The 23,074-nt window shown below is 36.4% G+C and overlaps 1 protein-coding gene across 1 annotated transcript; it reads right to left on the bottom strand.

The window, feature by feature from the left end:
* Positions 1–851: 851 nt before the first annotated feature.
* On the bottom strand, positions 852–22,770 carry LOC585204 (sodium- and chloride-dependent GABA transporter 2). The gene is made up of 12 exons (XM_785039.5): positions 22,278–22,770; positions 10,508–10,639; positions 9,333–9,606; positions 8,824–8,956; positions 8,089–8,223; positions 7,356–7,459; positions 6,757–6,881; positions 6,141–6,253; positions 5,447–5,581; positions 4,607–4,810; positions 4,035–4,205; positions 852–3,505 (listed from the first exon to the last, which is right to left on the bottom strand). The coding sequence occupies exons 1-12, from the start codon at positions 22,498–22,500 to the stop codon at positions 3,272–3,274; spliced, it is 1,983 nt and encodes a 660-aa protein (XP_790132.4). The 5' UTR covers positions 22,501–22,770; the 3' UTR covers positions 852–3,271.
* Between the last annotated feature and the right edge of the window lie 304 nt (positions 22,771–23,074).

Genomic DNA, 23,074 nt, shown 5'->3' with positions numbered 1-23,074 from the left:
GTCGAAATTCTTCATCTACAGGAACATCACCATGAGCAGCATTATTTTCTCAGTTATTGGAGAACATTCATGCACAAAATGATTCACCCGTCTTCACCTATCGTTCATCACCATCATCACATATTTAAATCACTGTCATGATAGTCCATGGTAGTCGCTTATACTTAAAATAAATATCTCACTCATAATGACAATATTCTCTCCTATGATATACTACATTGCTCTAATTAATAGGATAACTTTAATTGCACCAGAAAAAAAAAAAACTCTCGAACACATGCCTATTGTATTTGGCTTTTAATAATGTACATAGACACACTGCCATTAAGTGGAAAGCTGTTAAACGTGATTACCAACAAAATTATACTCTAGCACTCTAAATGGTTGATGTGACAAAAAAGTAATAATTTTACATTTTGATTTGTAACAACCGGCAATCTCTGTATCACGGTGCATAGGTCTACACATGATTTCGCGTGTCGAGAAATTAGATAATGCAAGATTAACAAAAAAAAAAGTAAGAGTATTTGTGCCATTGGTGAAACTTTAGGAATTGATCCTCTAACTGTAGTGTACTTTTAGCATATATATCTTGTCCCAGGAATAGAACGTAAAAGCGATGGTCCTTCCAGTTGTCTTCAAAGTTCAAGGGAGAGAAAAGAATATAGAAGATTAAGATGAATAGATGGTTCGCCCCCCCCCCCCCCCCACTCAGTAATATTTATATTACGCGTATGTATTTTCCCTCCCTTTGAAAGCACCCATTATAGGTGTGTAAGTCAATACGGGCCGGACTTTGTTGCGTAAAAAGAACCCCTTTACCGGATTTTTTTTTTTTTTTTTTTTTTTTGGGGGGGGGGGCGGGTAGATTGGCCACATTCTCTATTCATCGGCGCACGAGGCCGGGGTGCTTAGATTGCTGCAGCACCGAAAATGATGATATAAATTATATCTGGGCAACAATTAGTTATATTTGTATTCTATTTGTTAGTTGAAATATCTTGTAGAACACATAGTCGTGTTTGTTAGAAGAACTTCTCAGTTCACATACTTTTTACTGTGCAAGAAAGAAAATGAAAATCAGTTGCGTTTATTCTAAAAAGGATTAACATCAAACAAAAAAGAAGGGAAAAAAAAGAGACAATACATCGTAAACATTATTTTGAGCGATTAGCTATTTACAAAAATAACCCTAAATTTTGTCGTAAGATTTCTTACAGTTTTTACATAGGATATACATTTATATACAATATAATTTCTTCTATCGCATATTTTCTCATTCTTTTTGAATACGCGCATCTTTCTTTTATACACATGAAAGGTAAATAAATACATCCAGTTCCACATGACGCAAGGAATAAAGACTCTTCATAATTATATACCTCTCACGTATGACTTCTTCACTTACAGGAATGCTTGGTATCCTTTTATTGCATTTAAGTCGTTATATATCTATATACATACGACTCATATTTACATCTCATAAACTACTAATGTTTTCTATATTATTTCCTTTCAGCTGTATGTCAGAAAGTGTTATAGATATCTATAAGTAAATCAATTTCAAACATATAGTCATAAAACACAATCTGTAGTTCTTTTTTTAAATATTTTCACATTAGTATAAGCACGTATATTCAGATGATCAAGACATAAATGCAGCCGGCTAATGTTTGAGGTGTTCACTGCCTCTACTTCAAAATGAAAGTTGTTCATGTTGTTCATATTCCTCATTTGTTCTTATCGTCAAACAAATAACCCATGCCTACATTATTTCTTTTTGAGGTAAAATTAAGCACTTTGTCTAACTCCCGTATTTTTGTTTATGGTGTCACATATTATTGGAAAGCGTTAAGTCGATTTTCAATCAAATTGTTTTTATTAATCATATTAATAACTGCCTAAATCAAGTGAAACAATTGCGAAAGTGAATTATTTTCTTTCTTTTTTCTCAGAAGTAGTGAAAAATGACACGGGCATTTTCTTTTATTGATGCGACGTAACATGGAACCTAAATTCCTTGACTTATTGACTGTAAAAAACACCTTTTAAATCCTTCTATGTGGGGCTTCTATTTCCATAGTAATTTATACTGGTAACTTGTCAACTGAAGTTAAACGTGACGAAACTCGATCTATCAAAAATGCAGTTGATAATACAATAATGATAAAAACACAATTATTGTTGTAACAAAATTGAGGCACATTCGTGATCAAGGCATTTCAAATCGAAATTGTTTTAATGCTAACAATTTTCTCATCATAAGTCGTCAATGCATCCCATATATTATATATTATTTATATCCTCTGAGACAAGACATTATTATGATTTTTCTCATGACATTAAACAATTAGAACAATATGATTTTCTCAAAGCTAACTATAATGTCTAACAAGAAATTTGTATTTACTTGGTACGTACAATATGTATGCAGCCCAATGTTATATTTATACTTAATTCTTAATGACTTGTAAGATAATCATTAAAAACTTTCTGATATATCAAAATATAATTTCTGTATATCCACAGTGGCAGGAAAGGGACCTCCTGAGATGATTCTTTCATGTAGAAACTTTATTCTCTTTATTATTTCGCGATGGCAGTGGTATACATTTTTAATCAATTAGTAGACCCCAAAACAATTTTTGCTTTGGCATGTTTGGTCGAACAGGTTAAAACACAGGTAAAGTTTTGTTTGAAGTAGACCAGTTGGATCGAGTCCATATCCCCACATTCAAAAGAGTTTTTTTTTAAAGTACGAGCAATTATGACACACTGTATGTTTTTTATTTGTAACCCGTGATAAAACATTAACGTGATGTTTTGCATTGCTTTAAATCTTTGGAGTGTTTGCTAACCGGGGCTCCTCCAACTCAAATGGTCTCGGATTTGGAGTGGCGTAGCACATTAAGTGATCACTAACACCGGGAGGTGGGGGGGGGGGGGGGTCGGTCTTTTACTAGCCGGATAAAATATGGACTAACAATGCCGCTTATTAGAGGGATAATTTTTTGTGAAGGTCCTACCATTGTGTTCACCTTCCTAATTGCTTCCCTTCCCCTCTCCCTTTGTGTCCTCCTCCTTTCCCAATTTTCTTAGTTTACATCGCACGATTGAGGGTGCATGTGCCCCTGTGCCCCTGTAGCTATGCCACCGTTGAAAAGAAGGGTTTCAATGTTTGCTAGTGAGCATGTATATAGATGCTGTCTTCAGAACCCGAGCATTCCTCCTTGCACTATAGTCTTTTTTTATCATTTCAAAGCTCCTCCATTTACTCTTCGTCAACGCTGAACGCCTTGTTCTCGAGGCCTCCATTCTTCGTCGTTACGCCGTTCTTCTTCTCGTCTTCAACCACCAGTTCGTTGTAGACTGGTGGTGGTAAAGAGTTGTCATTTAATTCATCCGAGATGACACTTCCTTTACCTTCTACTGATATCGTTGATTCGTCCTCCAATTTCCCTGGTTTTGCTGGCTGAATTCTAGGTGAGGTGATTATATGAAGACGCTGGGGAAAAAGGAAGAAGTAAAAAGAATGCCATTCATTAATCATTATATTTTGTAAAGTTTACCGGTACTGACATCAAAATTGATAACAAAGAATTATATTCATTAATACTAGAGAGTCAGAGTGAAGGTGTGTTACGTAATGTTCTCTTAATTCAAAAGATTATTTATTGTCATGGTAAACTCGACTAATTGCGTTTTCTCTCTTTTAACATTCATTTTTGCTCCTCAGTCCTCCAGGCATCAAATGATTAATATTACATTTAATTATAAGGATATGCTACTTAAAAAGTCGACATTTTTGGTTCCCCTGGGTGACGAAATCAAACCAAATAAACTGTCCCCGCCTTTCGATACCAGCTTTGCCAGCTCTCGTTAATAATTTGTGTGTTAAAGTTTCACGAATCTCCACAAAAGAATTACATTCTTAGAAGAAAAATAGGAATATGTATGTGTTTTCAAGTTGCATATCACTCCTTTTTGTTGAAACAACAAGAATAATGAAAACGAAGAAGAACGAATGAACTTACTTCCATGAATGTTCCAGGTGTTGTAAGGAAGACGTAGATGGCGTAGACCGGAATCCATTGCATGGAGACAATAGCCATCATCCAGCCAAGAATCTCACCCCAGATAGGGTAGTAGTAGTTTTCACCATATTTAGCAGGCTGATAGTCGATAAGACTGAACAAGAAGATACCCTGTGTTGAAGAAAAAGAATTATAAAGAAATTATCAGAATAATGTATGGCAAAAGGAATACCAAAGACGCAGCTAGTGTACGATGACTTTTCTAGAAATGTGATTTTCTCTTTAAAATCCAGATACCATTCGCCAAATTATTTTTAATCACTCATGATGCATGAATATGCATCATATAAGTCGCATCAAATGAAAGAGTAGGGTCTACGCTTTACAAAGTGTCATTTATTAATTATAATTGTGATTAAATTATGATAAAACATCTATAATTCTCGGTTTCGTTTTTTCAGGGACGCACTGTATAGAAAACTGAGAGAATAAAGGACAATAATAAGTTATAAATGAAGGAGCAGAATGAATGTAAGAAGAGAGACTGTTGTTGAATGGAAACACAATCTTACCAAACTGACAGCAGGAGCAAGTCCAGCCCAGCAGAGAGGCCAATACCAGCCTGGCGTGAAGCCCATGTTATCGCTGATTATGTAATAGAATTTTTTGATTCCATAACCATATGAGATGGCGATGCATTCCCAGAAAGCGACCCACAGTAAGCACATACCACTAGCACCGTAAGTGTCCATCAACTGGAAGAAATACATTCCACCCTGCAAAAAGGAAGCATAACAAATCATGAAAATTGTGGAGTTGTAAAAGCTATATCTTACATTGACGAAAGTTTCGAATTTTGTTGTCATTTTGAATTCATGTTTTCAATATGATCTCACAGATAGCGTCATTGCGGCATATTCACAAATGTAAAACAATTAAACGAATTGAATAAATTCGTTGAGTTTCAATGAAAATTAGGTGAATACCAATATGGCCGATGTCCCTATTATCATGTCTTTAATTATGTTACAAACTTTACCCTGTTAACCCCTAATCTTACGCTTGAATCCTAACTCATAAGCTTAGAAACATGGGGCGGATGGGGAGGGCCAGGGCATGGGTGCAGAAGAACATGAAGGGCTAATGAATAAAGTTATTACCATGCTTTCAGGTACATGGGAGAAAGGGAGGGAGGGAGGGATAGAGGAGGGAGTACATAGAATATATAGAGAGAGGTAAGGCATAATCTGCTAATGACAAATAAGTAGGGAGAGTGGGTGGGGCACATAGTGGCAAGGCAACAGCGGGAGGGGCGGAACACATGGAACATAATAGTAAAGGGGGGGGGGACATTGGGATAAAGAGAGACAATGGGTGGATCCCACTTGTGGTCCTGCTTCATATATTCTTACCTCTGTCACACAGAGCAGACCCAGTAGGAAGTCCACAAAGCAAATGATCACGAGGAAGACAGCACGGTTCTGTCGAAGGTTGAACTGGGGGAACTCATCCATCAATGACGTCACCAAACCCTCCAAGATTGCAAACTGTGAACAGACAATGTAAATGATAAGTGTCATCATAAAACATCTTTTCCTAAGGATACAAGAACCAACATACGATATTACTCCGAGTCATAGAGCTAAGAGAGGGCGCTCACATATTCAGGTATACCCTCTGAAATTCCACATAATCATGCCCAAGGATATTGCAGTGTCTAAGATCTCACAAAATGATCAAATTAACACGTCCAGCAAATCGGGCATTATCTTTCACATTTATTAATATCGAGGTCTATAAACATCCACCCTTTCGTTTTTATTAATTCAAGTTTGAATTTGTCTAATTTTTCTTTCTATATATATAGGGTAGTCCCATCGTTAATCAGACACTGTCGATCATGCACTTTAGGAATTTCGTTACAGGGTACAAAGACAGTGCTGTTTTTGGTTTCTTGTTGTTCTCGCACGAAAGAGGGTAATGTTTGCCTGATGAACAATTATGAACAGCCCAAGTACATCAGTATTTCATTATATAAAACTCACTATGGGATTGTGGAAGCAAATTATAAGGACCAATAGCACTGTGATTCTTTTGTTAACTAACCTGACTGTCGAGACCCAGCATAATCAACATAGCAAAGAAGATGACAGACCATGCAGGTCCACCGGGCATGTAGTACACAGCTGTTGGGTAGGCTACGAAAGTGAGTCCAGGTCCTACAGAACATGAAAACAAGTACAATTTCGATTACATATCTAAACAAAATTCCTGCGCTATACAACTGAAATTTCAAAGGCCTATTTCAAGATTTTGTTGAAGTTTTATTCTTTAGAATGAAGTCTTTGCACTTAGGTGTGTTTGTCTACCTTTGATTAAACCTAACAATGCCGAGGAATGAATCCACCCTGGACAATCGCTATGATAATTAAAATTGTCCCCAAAATTTATGTACTCCACACAATGCGGAAACAATGCAGAAATCTCGAATATGAATATAATGATTAACTAGTGAATATTCCCAAACAATTAGGAATTTACACATGGAACTTAATGGATGTATAAGATAATCTATATAATATATGCTAAATAATAATAACAAATATTGACAATTGTCTGAAACTTTCGTCACTCCATGGTTCAGAGAATACCACAATAACCTGAGCCCTTATCGGATCCATCGATTTCTAATTGATTGTTAATAAAGGAGACAGTCACGTACCCTCGTCGACAACGTCTTTGACTGGTACTCCCTGTTGATCGGCCATGAACCCTAGGATGGCGAAGATGACGAAACCAGCGAAGAGACTGGTACCAGCATTCACGACACCTACTATCAACGTATCGCTGGTAATGAAAACGATTGAATTGAGAATATTAAAACTCTAGTAACGGTATACACGGATTTAAGCACGGTGATAAAAAGGACGACATGATTGTAGTCAGCCTAACTCTCATCTTGTTAATGGGATGTTAACATAATCATCATGACAGAAAGAAAAATGAAGCGATTTTTAAGGCAAGTTGCAAATGTTTTCAATTTTCCTAGCTGTTATTGAATTTTTGAAGAAAAAACCTTTCCTTCCTTCGATTCCAACGTAGACAAAACTAACTCTTGCAATGAATTCATTTGAAGCATCTGTAATACTCAGTGACAGTCATAGGAAAGAGTTATAGCAGTGTTGCATTTCTAAGTTGTAATTTACATACATTTGTTTGCATTATGCTGACAATTCATTTTGTTTTTTATGTTACAATTAAATGTTATAGGATAACAGACATCATTCAGATGAAATACTATAATGTAGAAATATTACTTACAACATTGCGTTATTCCTGACTTTGTTGTAACTTCCAAGGGAGATTAGAGAACCGATACCCACACTGTACGAGAAGAAGATCTGTGTAGCTGCATCAATCCAAACCTAAGAAATTAAATAACAATTGAGACAATTCACCAAAATATGTAAGAATAGCATTAACTACCACCATGAGCCCAAGTGAAAGGTTTGGAAGGTTTGAAATAATCTACCACCATACATAATTTTATGAAAAGTCTCATCTTCACTTGTTTTTAGAAGCTTTTGAACATTCTGAATAGTTTGTTGTCGTGTGTCCGTACAGCAGCACTGATAGGATTTTTTTTCCACCACAGCGCAGTACAGTGTATTTATAGAGTAGCTGCATTATATCATTGTACTAATCATAAGTGACTTCTGATGTTGATATTATGAATGGAGAAGTAAGATATTCTCTCCCATATTACTGACCGCATCTGAGAATTTTAGAATATCTGACGATTGTATCAATGTTCGAACCATACTATAATTACTTAGAGCTTTAATCAGAGCACATGACAGTAAATATCATTGTATGCGTATGGCCTTTACAACTGTCTTCAACTGCATGATAACGTGATACTATGGCATATGGCATACCTCAGCTTATTTCTTCAGCCTATTAATTTTATGAGGTACTAGAATAACACAGAGGCGAGATGAACATGACTCTTTTATGACGTCATCCAAATATTCAAACAGCACAGCAGACTTACGGTGGGGCTCTTGAGTCGCTCCCAGTCTGGTGTGACGTAGAACTTGATTCCTTCAGAAGCGCCCGGTAGTGTCAGGCCACGGATTAGTAACGCAAGCAGAATGACGTAGGGAACCAGAGCAGTGAACCATACGATCTGTAGCAGGACAAAAATATGATCATAAATAAACATATCACAGCGTTTTACATGTATGTATGTTCGGTACAAATATCAAGAAGTGCGTTTTCAAGTTGCTTTTGATATAATTTGCTCATGGACACTAATTCCTTTACTATGAAATAAGAAAACACTCTCGTCCGTCAAACTTTTGCGGAAAACCGAATCATATCATGCAGTATTTAATGTTAGTTTCTTGGAGTGAAAATTTTCCGGGTTTTAAATTTTATGTACGCTTACTCTGCCATAATTGCAAGCTATGCCAGAAGAATCCATCAAATGATTACATCAAATTATTATTAGCACAAGCAAAGTTTTCGATCATTACGCTGTCATTACGATATGATTTTAAAAATGGGATAAAAGACGCAACGTGTAATACCGTGATGAAAAGTAATGGAAATTCAATATAGGGCTTTGTTAGTGTTGATCATGAAAAACATGCACGCATGGACATGTACGATCAAGTAGGTACGAACACGATGAATTCAATGAATTTTATCTGTTCTTGAAATTAGTTAAATAATGATGTTCTTAATATTCAGTTATAAGTATAAGAAGTTCCGAAACAATGCTTACCTTTCCAGTTTGTTTGACACCCTTCCATATACAGAAATATACGACGACCCAGGCAAGAGCCAGACATCCTACCAGATCCCATCGCAAACTTCCAACTTCATCAATACCATCAGATATACCAAGAGCGCGCTTCCTATAGAAAATAAATCAAATCAAAACACCGGTTAATAAGAATCAAACTGATTAATGAAACGTTATGAATGCACATGAATGGTGAAATCTTATGTGAAAACAACATGGCAATACCTATGTAGTGGCGTTAAAGCGGAAATGTATTCATAACAATTTAATCAGCTAATATCTAAAATTGTACGTGTCTTGTTCTATGTCATTATATTTTATGTTTCATCTTTGTGGACAAGACATACCAAAATAAAAATTAAGCACGGGAATTTTTTGGCGTGTATCATGACCAAGGGAGAAACAAACAGCGAACAAACAAACAAACAGACAAACAAATTAATAGAAAGATCAATGATGATTTAAAAATGACTGACAATCGAACTTACTCCCAGAACTGTTGAGCGGGGGATTCGCCCTCCGTTAAATTTATGTATATGGAGCTGTTGGTAGTGCAGAAGAACCCTGTGGGTGCGGAACAGTTGGCGTCATCGCCCTGGAGGGCGGGGTCATTGCAATAGAGATTATTCCAGGAGTTGTCACAATCTCCCCAGGGTAGGGTGGTGGTGAAGGAGGAGAAGAGGTAGAAGAATGACCAGGCGCAGATGACGATGTAATAGGTGCACATAATCGCTGCTATCGTTGCCCCGGCGAAACCCACACCTTGAGATTAAAAAAAAAAGAGAGACAAAAGATGGAGACTTGGTTTTAGCACCTCCGAAAAGGCATTTAGAAGAAGAGTATAACAATAACAGCTGACATGAAACGAGGAAGTGACTTTAAACTAACTGATTCCCATGAGATTATCATGAGATATATGAATGCCCAACATCAGTGCCACAGCGTTGGGCCAGTAATTTAGGGCTGGGGGGGGGGGGGGGGGGGGCAATGACATCAATGATGGAGAGGAGCATTAGTCTGCGAATGAATGTGAATCAACAAGAATAAACAAAGACGCTGATTATGGGAAGGGTGCGATTACGGGTGGTATAATTTTTTGTTCTTGTCATGTTCCGTTTCCCTCCCCTTCTTCTTTTCACATACACTTTCCTCTATAATTTGTCGCCATTCGATGAGGGGGGGGGGGGACTTGCCCCGTGTCCATTATTATCTAAGCCTTTAATTCTGTATAGCACTATCCTCATGCAGATGTATTTCACTTTGTGAGAAAGCCCCCTATCAATATTTGGGGATACAGAAGTCGATCCACCCAGGCGCGTACACAGGGGGGGGGGGGGGGGGGGGGGGGGTTAAACACCCCCTTTGGTATTTTTTTGTGTGTAAACCCCCCCTAAATTTCTCTAACCCCCCCCCCCCCCCCCCCGCTTATTCAGCGGTCGGCTGAGTCGTTGCGATTTAAAAAAAAGTGACCTCTTACCCCCCCCCCCCCGCTTATTCAGCGGCTGGCTGAGTCGTTGCGAAATTTTCGGCCCGATTTATAAATGTTAAAACCCCCCCCCCCTTGAAAAAATCCTGCGTACGCGCCTGGATCCACCCCATGTGTACCCCACTCCGCCGCCCTTGTGTCTATACAGTTTCTATAGTAAATGGTCGACTCCCTTACCTTTTAGAATAGGATAGACCTCCCATACCGAGATACCTCCGACCTGCAGCGCCTGACCGATGGAGATCTCGAGAAAGAAGATGGGTACACCACTGATGATGAGAGAGATGAAGTATGGAATCAAGAAAGCACCTGCAGAAAGACACAAAATATTACACTGAATGTTAGCTTTAAGAGTGAACAATAATAGGCGGGCTTCACACAAGTCACATAATCACAAGTATAAGTCGGAGCAATTAACCCTAATCTGTAATCTAAGATGCATTTTATCTTATTAAAAAAAAAGAAATCATTGATTGATAAAAAGATCACTGCTATTAGTTTTGTTACATTCGACAGTAATAATTGTATTCACATTTCAAGTGACATTTTCATCGAAACCAGAAGGCGCCCGCATGGTTTGTGTACATACAGAAATTAGGCGGTATTGTTATGTGTGTGAGTGTGTGTCTGTGTTAGGGGGGGGGGGGGGCGAATAAAAACAACAGAATAATTAAATCTTTAATATGTTACTCAAGCAAGATGTGGCAAAGATTCAAACATCTACATCACAATTTATGATATGCTATTTTAGTAATGTAAACATACATGTTAATAATTGCAGATAAAACATCTTTACATTCAAAGTTCATTTCAAGTTGCTCTTTGAGTTGTTTACCACAGAACAAATAAATGAATGTGGTACTTACGTATCTAAATTTCAAATCAGTTGTTTACTTCCAACTTGTAATTTGGCACTAACATATCAATAAATATTAGATTTTACCCAAACTTATACCACGTAAAGTATTTACATTTAAAATAATACACATAATTATTATCATCATATTTAAGACATCATTGACTGAAATGTTATTATGTCACAACCAGATAATCATTTTATGTGTGTTCATATATACAGGATATGTTAAAATAATATCACTATAAAACATAAAAATATACCCTAGGTAAATGATGTTCCCAAATTGGTCTGTAAACCGAAAGATTTTTTTTTTATTTCTGACGATTTTTTTAAATCCTGTCACGGGAAAGAATAAAGACACGGGCATATTAATATATTTAAAATAAGATAAAAACCTGTGATATAATTATGGTGATACAACTAACCCTCATTTTCTTAAAATCCAATTAAACTTTCGAACAATTTCATCATTTTGTATGGCATTTAACCTTAATCCAATACATCGTTAGTTTTGGGCTCAATATGGGATAACGGAATTGTTTTTTTTAGGGCATTGGTTAGATATTGTGCAGCACAATAAGATTATTCAGTGAGAAAATGGACAGCTGTTTCGATTGCTGTTATGTAAATTACTGAAATGAAGATAGGCATCTTTCTTTCTTATGCAATAATTATAATTCTGTAATCCTTTTAAATAGCTTGAATCAAGACGTTACTATCAATTCTTTCCAATAGTAAGCGATTGAAATAAACTGATCTAAATCGAAACGTTATTTGTTATGCAACGATTAGCAACAATATTGTGTGTATAAGCGCCAGCTACGGCGACTTAGCGTGTAGCTGACAGGCAACCTTTTGCATCCTATTTCGGTGAATAGTAAGCTATCCACTTCAAATATGGATAAAGTGGGCGTGGAGAGAGTCCTGCCCACCAAGAAAGTGAGCTGTCTACGTCATCAGAGAGTGAAACGTAATTGATCTCACTGCATAGCGTTCTTCAGTGATCAGACTTCATCACGTGACACAGCTAGTAGGGGCAGGGGGAGAGAGATTTTGATGTAGAAGCCATCAACGATTGTATAACAGATGCTCTGCCGATATAATGGATCTGCAGTCACTCTCTTACGCTATTCGAATGCCGATGTTCAATATTAGACCCAATACAATATTTAACCCTAACCCTAACCCTAAGCCTAACCTAAAACCCAATTGCAACTCCAATCCCAACCATACATGTTTGACTAAACCTGCTTTACTCCTTCAAGAGGTTAAAAGTAATATCGGGAAAGAACACATTTTGTTGAAGATCGATGATGTTTGATTTGGGGACGTAACATTTTCTTTAAAGTCCCACTGCACTACTTATGGCTACTTGTCCCCGCAAACATTGCCTAATGTTAATTAAGAGCTGATTTGATGAGATAACCACATATCAGGGACCACGCTTGGTGATCTAATCCCTCCTGGCCAAACTAGTACAGACGTGCTTTAAAAAATAGTTCGGAATATCTGATAAAAAAGCAACCATCAAACTTTTCTAGGTCTAGCCCTCGTTTTTTATAAGTTCGAGAAACACCCATGAACTCTGTACCGTACTCGCCACGTAATGATGATTATCTATCAAATGGGTAAATAACCAAACAATATAAGCAAAGAAACAATGGACATGTCACCCGGGACGCTTGGTAATTAATTATTTATATTAAGTAAATACTAATAAAAGAACTAACCTTTGCCCAATGAAATGATAAGATTTTACCCTATTCAATTCATAGGGGATGAGGAGGGGAAGAGGGAGGGCTTTTTTTAGAGATATATAACACGACTGCACTTTCGATACCCTATTTTGTTGCCTATATAAATCGTGTTTGGATTATGTAGTATGTCTGTGTCATGTGGAAATCGGTGTTGAATTTTCCCTCAGTTGATTTATAAAAGTCTTTGTGATCGTGTTATAATACATGTAAATCTACATTATATTCTACCCCAAACTCAATGACACGTTGAATAATGATAATACTAATAATGATAACAAAAATTATTTTTGAAATTGATAGGCCCAATAATATATGATAATATTCAGCATGCTTAAATTTCGCATGAAGAAATAAAAAATAAAAAATAAAAAAAAAGTTGCAGTGGATTTTGCACACGTCGAAACGCGTGATGAACTATTAACCTATAGCTGATAAAAACAAAGTGAAACGATAAAAGCAACACATGTTTTTTGCACTTGGCTTCTTTATCTTATCAGCTCTGTCATATGACTTGCAAAATGAAATATACCATGCAGATAATGATTATTGTCAATATCGCTATCCGTGGGTCTTGTTGCGAAATCAACGGTCAAAGTTAATTCGCTTCTTTTCATATAATATAAAGATTAAAGTATTGTTTGCTCTTAAACAAAGTGTTATACCATGGTCTTGTTTTTATTTCTCGCTAACAATCAACGACCAACTCACACTTCCAATTCGCAGAAAGTTGGATTTATCTATCTCATTTTATAACAGCTTTGTTTTTAGCTAGAAGGGACATACCTAATCCGAACTGAATAGGTTATATCATAAAACACTTAAACTTGATTCACAATATACTGTTGGTATTCACGTTGGTCTTTTCTAAAATCCATGTACCTGGGGCAGTTTCTGATGAAATGACGAGAAGAATTCGTCGGACCGATTTTTCTTCAGAATTTGTTTGTTCGATAATTTTTTTTCTGCCCTTTTTTTATGATCAATTTGTAACAATTATATAATAGGAGAGTTTCTTAACAAAATGATCTCTTTTTAAAATAATAAATCTTTTGTTTGAATTTTCAGAGCTCTTCAAGAGGTTGCCAAAGACAAATCACTCACCGCTCTCCGTATATACTTTCTTGCTGCATTTTAATGCACATACCCTGGTTTGAACCTGATGGAATTTTCCAAGGAAAGAGTCGTGATTCCCGTAGTGACACTCGGATCATCCCTCAGGTACTTATCATAATGGAAATACAAATCCCTGTATAATTAAGCATTGTCATTGGTTTATGTCAGCGCAATCTCTGTGTTTAAAACCACATTTCTTCGAGTTGGTCTTCGAGCGGGATATCGAACGCCTATCCTCGGTGAGGGATCACGATGGATTAGTGTTAAGAATCTCGCGTTTCTTGATAATCGTCCAACGTCAAGTCCAAATTGATCCGCCATATTTGCCTATCTGTCTGAAGTGTTGTAGTTTAATCAGGGAGAGGAGTGTCATCTTCCTGGTTTGATGTAGTAAGCTTGAAGAAATGTTGGTTAGTAAACTGAAACATTTGATATGGTTTATAACCAGGATTGGTTATAATATTGGTTATTAGTTGTTCTACTAGGATGTCCTGAGTACAGTCATGTTCATTATACACATTCTCTTAAACCCTCCCTCAGACCGATTTCCACTTTACACATCATGTTGTAGAACAGAGCCGCCATTTTAAAAATGTGAATGTCCGCCTACAAACTTCCTTATAACATTTCCTATTTGTAGCAAGACTTGAACATTTCGTCAAAAACAATATATTTCTAGATACATGATATACATTCAATGATGTTACGCATCCGACCTAGAAAGTATGTAAACAGCATTGTCTCCTCTCGTTAATTTCTATTCAACAAGTTTATGTTGTTTGTGACTACATCCTTTAAAAAATAAAAATCCAAATGCGAGGATGGCGGAGCCGGAGCTCTAACTGTTACTTTTTTCAAGATACCATAGTGTTCTCTAAATGCCTCTGCAAACTTCTCGAAAGGAACGTATGGATACTACAAAGTGAATTTACTTTAAAAAAAGGAGCTCTTTGAGATTATTGCAATGTGTTTTATCATATTTGCAGCTTGTACAATGGTGGGGGTGATGCAGATAATTCATTTTAAAAAAAGAAAAAAAAACAATCTCTTTACATTCTGTCTATGAACTTGCATGACTTGTTTCAACCTCGAACTATTTGCATGTTTTCGATATAATCTATAGTAGTTCACAAATACTTCATGCTCTTAAGTTATAGTTGCTTCTTTTTCTTCTTCTAGCAAAGGTTCACGTACTGACCATAATTACATATACCTCCCCCAGGTCTTACGCAACGGACCCAACTACTGAAAACTCTTCGTTGATTGTGGAAATCTTCAATTTGGACAAAATCATCTAAACCTTACAAGTTTCCGGGAAATCCGAATCGCTAATTTCTGACACTTTTACGACGCCAGGGATCGAACTTCTCAGAAAGGTTACTTGAAATGTTCCCCTCATCTTGCGTTTATCGGAAATTGGACGTCTGATGTACGTTGCTGTGCCGAGATTTGTAGTTTCCTTGTCTTTAATGAACATCTCCACTCATTTTATGAATCACAGCCAACATCTTTATTACTAGGCAACGCTTGAGGTTGGGCTATATCGGTGACATCATTCAGGAAAATGTTTCAATGTCCCTGGAAGAGCGTTTCCCCTCTGCCTTTCAGGATAAACTTTACAAAATTGAAGAGTTTGTGTCTATATTTATATTCTTTATTGGGTATCAAAATCGGATGGAAGTGACAGGCCAAGGCACGTTTATGTTTTTTCTTCCCATACAACAAGAGCAAATAAAATACTATCGACAATTTGCCTATTTTATATTCTTTTGAAATACCTTTTTACCTAATATATCGTTTTATGTTTGTTGGCGATCTGCTCTTTTTGAAGAGTTTATTTCGCACTGGTTATATTTACCCTATTTCTAGGTTCATTGTCTTATTTTTTCAGACATTATAACAACTGAGACATTTACAACCCGACTGTCAATATTTATCATCCCCGTTTATCCTCCTCGCAGACTAATTACACGCGGAAACACGTAATGAGTTACCAATTAAGGATTAGAAAGATGAGATAAATGTTTCGAGGTTTCGTTTCGCTGACCTGGTTATGACACAAAGGCGCTTCAGACCAAGAATAAACTTCTACCCAAATTTGCAACCATCATTTTCTAGCTACTTTCATGCGTTGGATTTCAGGTTCAAACATATAAGTGTGTCATTTTCTTGCTTTTATTATTCATTTGGGATTTTACCCTCTCTCCAATTCTTTGACATGACGTGAATGGGTATATAGAAGATGATTCACAAGTTCAAGTCTTATACCATTCGCCCAAGTAAAATTGAATGCTTATGTTACGATAGGAAATCTGTCAAAGATGAACACCATGTTGGCCAATCAAATACATTTTACCCCTTTTTGGTCCATTTCTATCAACTGAGAAATAGAAAATCTATAATTGAGTGTGCCTTTTATTCCAATGAACACAATAAGTTGTAACCATTGTCAAGGATATCTAGTTCCATTTTCTCACCATTCATATTTTAGATTATAATCATGTTTTCAATGTTTTTTTAGTCGGCTTCATCGTCATAATTACCGCTGTTTTTATGTTAGTATCCATTCACAGAATGCATTGCTTTGCTCAATTCATCGTCTTCAAAGATACCATGCTCATCATAATTATAGTAATATCAAATTAACACGAAGCACAAGGCACAAGCGCCCCTGACACTACTAACAATTAATTGACCACGCCCTTCATATCAAAATAACATGGAGCACAAAAGCCCCTCTCCCCAAACTGGAACTACCAAGATAAAGACCGAGAGCTACCAGCTACCACAGGCCAAGAGCTCTGATATTATTTTGTTAATGTTGAACTCATCGAGAGTGGCCTACATTTTGAAAAAAACAATGATTTGGATGACCGAACAATGACTTTTTTAAAAATCTACATCCAATGCACTTTTTTCTCAATAAATGTTGTTTGTAAAGACAATCGAGAGTACTTTTGAAAATTATAAAAATGAATCAGACGGTATGTAACTGAGTTTATTTTTCATTAATTTTCTACTATTTTGTTGAAACAAGTCATGTTCCCGAATGACCATGAGGAAAATTAGAAAGTGCTTTTGATGATTTTTACAAATTAGTGGTCCTCCAAAAAGTACAAACGGCGCTCCAAAAAATGAAAGTCCTTCATTATTTAAAGTGATCCATTAAACATGTGTAACAATTAGTGATTCTTGGAAGTCCCATTTGTCCAACCGTCGTGAACATTCTGTACTTCCCTTTGTTTTCACTTACTATTAGATAAACATACAATCAAATCAAATAACATTTGCAAAAATCAAGACATTCCTTCAAAATGCACGATATAATGCATGACCTAGACAGTGTACGTCTCTCTCAAATTGGTTAATCAGTGTTTTATAGTATGATACTTCATTCAAAATTGGCTAGCGTAGCATGAATGTTTGGATTCAATTGCTTTTTCACTTTTTTTCGTATACCAATATTACAAGGCCAAGGAATACGTGAACACACTGACAAATAGTTTCTTGACCTTAGGGTATACATGGTAGACTCGTCTCACTACGTCACGAAATGATTTAAAATGTTTTCAAAAACAGTTTGAAGATTATTGAAGATGACTACGCTACCTTGGGCTTCAATGGAAAATTAATTGTCATGTTCTGTTTGATGGAAAATTTACAGCATCCTCCCACAATGTGATTTTTAATGTGTAATGAAACGTGTCTCATGATAGTCAAAACATAAGATAGGGGATGATAACAAGCTGACCTTAATTCGTCTAACGTATCCCCCTATACGTGCATTCAATGATTCGAGAGAGCATCTAATATCAACTTTTCTAATCTTTCTGGACTACAGAATGAGTAGACCTATAAGAAAAGTACGAACATGATGAATAAGCGTGACTGGACAATAGTAGAATAGGTGCTGGTCCGGGACACTATTCCAGAGTTAATTTTCAAATCAAACCATATCTTCGGCGATTTATCATCGTTTGGTATGACGTCACCGGACGCAACTTTGTTCGTAAAACAGAAGAAAAGGAAATATGGAAAATGCATTTATTTTCCCGATATTTTGGTAATTTCATGTCTTCATTTTACAAGGAACGAACTGCTTCTGAAACCCATAGGGAACAACAGACAATAAATGTACCATTCAATCATTATCATGATTTACGTCATAATTAATACTGGATATCATCAATTCTAACTGCGTTCCCTCTGGGAATTGAGAATCATCATTTCATTCATAATACAGTCATACATACGCACGTAATATCCTGACAGAATTATAAGAATAGTGACACACGTCCATATGTGAACAATCACATATAAATTGAATAAATCCATATCGACATTGTCCTCTTAGGAATTTATGTCAAATTTGGCAGACGACTGGAATTAAATCATTGTCTAGTTTTCCGATGTATCAATCGTACACTAATAAGAATTTACTTCTGATGACCGCCCCCTCTAATATAGCCTTTCCCTTTTGAATTAGTTAAACTTGGACAACCTTTTCTATATCTTTTTCTTTCTTCTGCAATATTTTACACAACATTGTTTTGTCTCCACCCTCCCCCTGTGATGTAAAGAGTAAATGATCCTCCTACCGATTGATAGGCAAGTAGGCTATCTACACATAATTTTATGCTTAAAACTTTATTCGTTTCGTCATGACGTCTATACCTTATTATCGAATTGTTGATGATATATCTAACCCCCTGATATACAAATTATCAACAAGCTCGACGCAAATGTCATTATTGATATTAATTCTGCTTTGGGAGGCATCATTAAATAAATAACTTGCTTAAACAGAATTTGACTTATTTTGGAGTGGATGTTCTAAGAGTCAATCAAAGTTGACGAAGATTATGGATTTAGAGATGCAGTTTATATTTTGCTTTTCATCGAATTGTCAGTGTGTGTTTTGTGTCAGTACAGTTGTATTCAATAATAAAGGCGTATTCTGTTCATTTCAAGAATAAAATTGATTTAGAATATCAGATCATTCGTCATTGCCAGTAACTATTAACTAATCTAAAATGTCAGTGATCATTGCTTCACAAGTATACTGCCATGGAAAAAACCCAGACAAACAAGACATGCTGCATAATGTTTCCCGTCTTGGATTCATGGATATTTGTTGCTCTAAACTTGATATTGAACCTACATGACTCGGAGCATTGAGGCAAGACTAGAGAAGAAACATTGCGCAGACGATATCCCGTGTAGAAGTGACTGGGTCGGTGAATGTCTAACCCTTTTGGCGGGAATCCAAGTATTTCAGAGCCCTAACCCCCCCCCCCTAACCAGGCTCACCAATCATAATTTCTGAAGGAAGGTATGCGAGCAGCCAGCCATCTTTCTGTAGTGGATTTACGCTAGGTCTGACTGAAATGCCGGGCTCTAAGCCGATTCATTACTGGTAGGAATACAAATGATTGCAAAGAGAATTTTCAGGATCTCGATGTACATCCATCACCGATATATAAGCATTAGACATCCGATATCATTTCTTATTTCTTATGTTTGATTTCTTGTCAATCTCTATGTGCAGTTTCCCATCTATCAAACAATATTTACGCTGCTACTGTGCAACGTTGAAATGTGACACAACTTGTTGGTCTACACATCGGAAAGAATGTAATGAATACACTCATGTCTTCCTCTTACAAACATCTTTGTTTTGAATATGGAAACGAAGCAATTCTTATGTGTTTTGTCTAACTGTTAAGAATGTATACTGAAAATATTATGATTATGGTCACATGACATTGTGTGATATGCAGCCCTCATATCTTCAAACATAAACCAGTTACCGAACTTTCTTTCTGGGAAACAAAGACGAAAGACATCATCATCGAATTTTATTAATGCCAGTAACTGTTATCACAGGATGTATCGGTGATCAGTTATATGCAAATTTTTACGACAATTTTACAGTAAGTGACGTGTCCAGCAAAAGGCAAAGCCAGCACACGCCCCGGCCCCATCCATTCCAAGGCCCGAGGTGAAAACCCCCTCCTATATCTTGCAAGGGTATACAGAATGAGGGGCTGCCGCCCTCAATGTTCACCACATTTCTGGAGACGCCGCTGTGCTACGTTTAGTTATGATGACCTTAAAAGAAAGTCTTAATGTACTCGATCTTTTAGTATAAATATCAGAATTTGCATGCAGCACAAAAAGAAGCTTTTTAATTTTCTGATTGTCTATATTCTTATAAAACAATTGTTATTTTCTGGTCATTGCGTCTTTAAGTTTCTAAGCTTCTGATAATATTCCATGATTCATGCTTATGGTCGTTTTCTGGGTTTCGGCCAACACGAATGAATATCTCAGATCATCCGAAAGGGTTGTTGTTTTTTTATTTCCGTATAATAAAATCAGATACAAATACATATAAAGTAATCATACAGAGAATAGGGACCGTATACGGCTGGTAGCCCATTTTCAGCTGCAACTATATTGTTGCTGCTGGTCTTCCATGGGGCCAGGGTGCAAAGAAGTTAGTTGATGTGTAACCAAAGTTTCCCTCTAAAACGATAATAGACATCAGAAACCACCGTTCTTACATAACCTTCCGTCCATTGAGATTTGTAATATTACTTCTGTTATGATGCCAAACATTCCCACATACACGTGTTTTACATGGTTTAGAAATTCTCCTAACACGACCGAATTCGATTGAATTCATTGGCACGTTTTCAATTACATTCAAATTGTTCACTCTTACTTCCTTCTTCGAAAATTTGTTCCGTCACTTGCTTATTGTAATATGACATAAAAGAAAACAATGTTCAATAAAGAATAGGCCATTTTCGTAATGTAACCAAATTTAATACATAAGTCTTTGTGAAGTGCCTCAATACAAATAATTTAATTCACCTGAGAAGAATAATAGTATTTCAATAGTTAGAATGCAACTGCATAATATTGAGTGTTGCTAGGTAGGTCAATCAATAATGTCTGACCTACCTGGCAACAACTAATTTATGCAGTTCGGATTCTGTCTACTGAAATACTATTATTCTTATCAGGTGAATGAAATAATTTGTATTGAGGCACTTCACGAAGACTTGTGCATAATATTTGGTTACATTACGAAAATGGCCTATTTCGATGTAATGAAAAAGAAAAATATCCCTTACCTATATCACTATAAAATCAATAACATCATAAAAGCGAAAACAGAAGAAAAGTGACTTAAGGTTTCATGTAATAAGTGCTACTGTAAATTACATTCTTTCATGAAAAAGGCATTGACTTTTGTCTGAAATATCACTTGTTTAGATTTGATTTGATTTATACAGAGCATTTATGCAGAGCACGTTGTTATAAAACAGCTTGTTATATATTCAACGAAACAAATAATGCAGGCAGTTGGATCATTTGCATCGTCTTTTGAGTGCCTGATCAAACACATTGCGCATTAACTACCCCCATATTTATGAATCGCTATACATTATTAGTTATCACAATAAACGCTGGTCGCAAATAAGTGAATTACATTAACAAAAATTCAGTCCCAAAGCGAACAAGAACTTGGAGTAATGGAATTATTTCATTCACATTAAACCCTGACTAAATAAAACAATGTTGGTTAAAAGATCCTTCATTCAGGACAATTAAATCCTTAGCCACTAATTGTGGGTTTGGTATCGGGTTACTACCATTTAATGATTCCTGGACAACAAAATCATGTGGTCATTAACTTTTAATATTTCTCTTTAGAGCACAATAGTATCATAGCCAAAGCAGGTTTCTTCTGACACAATACAATCACAATCAAATGTCTTTTGTTGTGCTACTTTAATAACTCCATTCAATATCAACAAAATATCGAGCATTAAGATTCGATTTTTTTTGGTGACGTGTCGGAAACTTCGGATTATTTTGGTTGCACAGTAAACATGAAACTAAAAAAAAAAGTGTTTTGTCTATATTAATCTTAATGATAAATTAACGATCAAAATATAATGAATCAGGATTAAAGCATGCTACAAATTGTTCGGAAACGGACCATGCTAATAACTTTGTTTTCAAATTGCCTTGAGCATTTTGACATCATCTTTACACTCCTAGTAGTTACCCATGTTCTTTATGGAAACCCTAGGTTACGATCATTATGGTTCTAGATCAATTAGTACAGCATACTCAAATGGCACAATTTAAATATACATGTCAAGAATGAAAAAACAAAAATAGAATAAAATATTAAACCTACCACCACCGTTTTTGAAGACAAGGTAGGGAAACCTCCAGACATTTCCTAGACCGACGGCAAAACCAATGCAGATCATGATAAAGTCCATTTTGTTATCCCATCCTTCTCTCTCCACCTCTGCATTTTCTCCCTCAATTTCTCCCTTTTTCTCCAAGTCACCACCATTCTCCTGTTGCCGCTCCTCCATCTCTAAAGTTTGTTTGTCCTCCGTACTCGTCATCATGGCGATGTGTTTTCCGCTCGAATCTGAAGAAATGCAACAATATGATTACTGCAGTTGTGATGAAATAGAGGATAAAGGCGATTCTATTTTAGAGAGGAGTTATCAGTGTCCCGTTCCTTTGCTTTAATCTAGACCTAGCCTGTATTACATGAAATAAAAGCTTATAAGTTGAAGCAAGAAGATTGCAGCAGAGTTGAGACCACTGTTGATGTGTCTCAGACGTAAGACGGATTTGCGTGTGATCGCTGCACACGGAAAGAGCTGATATGAATGAACTTGGCGAGGCACCTCAGTTTTGTTGATAACCTAACTCCCGACAAACCCTGTGGCATTTGCTGGTGTGTTGTGCATGTGACCGGGGGTTGTAAACCTAGAGTACGCGTGGGACTGAGTCTGCGTTAAAAATGATGATGCGTAAATGGTGCGCATTCGCAACAAAAAACTGCAGGGGCAAAAAGAGACAATCAGACATACATGTATTTGTGAATGGCTGAATACTACAAAATGAATTTTGGCTTGTTTGTACCCCAACAGAAAATTCTCGATTAACTTTCGTCATATTATTGACTAACCG

This window comes from Strongylocentrotus purpuratus, unplaced genomic scaffold (genome assembly GCF_000002235.5).
Source record: "Strongylocentrotus purpuratus isolate Spur 01 unplaced genomic scaffold, Spur_5.0 spur5_scaffold_6, whole genome shotgun sequence".
NCBI lineage: Eukaryota > Metazoa > Echinodermata > Echinoidea > Camarodonta > Strongylocentrotidae > Strongylocentrotus > Strongylocentrotus purpuratus.
The sequence above is the reverse complement of the archived record's forward strand: the minus strand, read 5'-3'. Positions and strand labels throughout refer to the sequence as shown.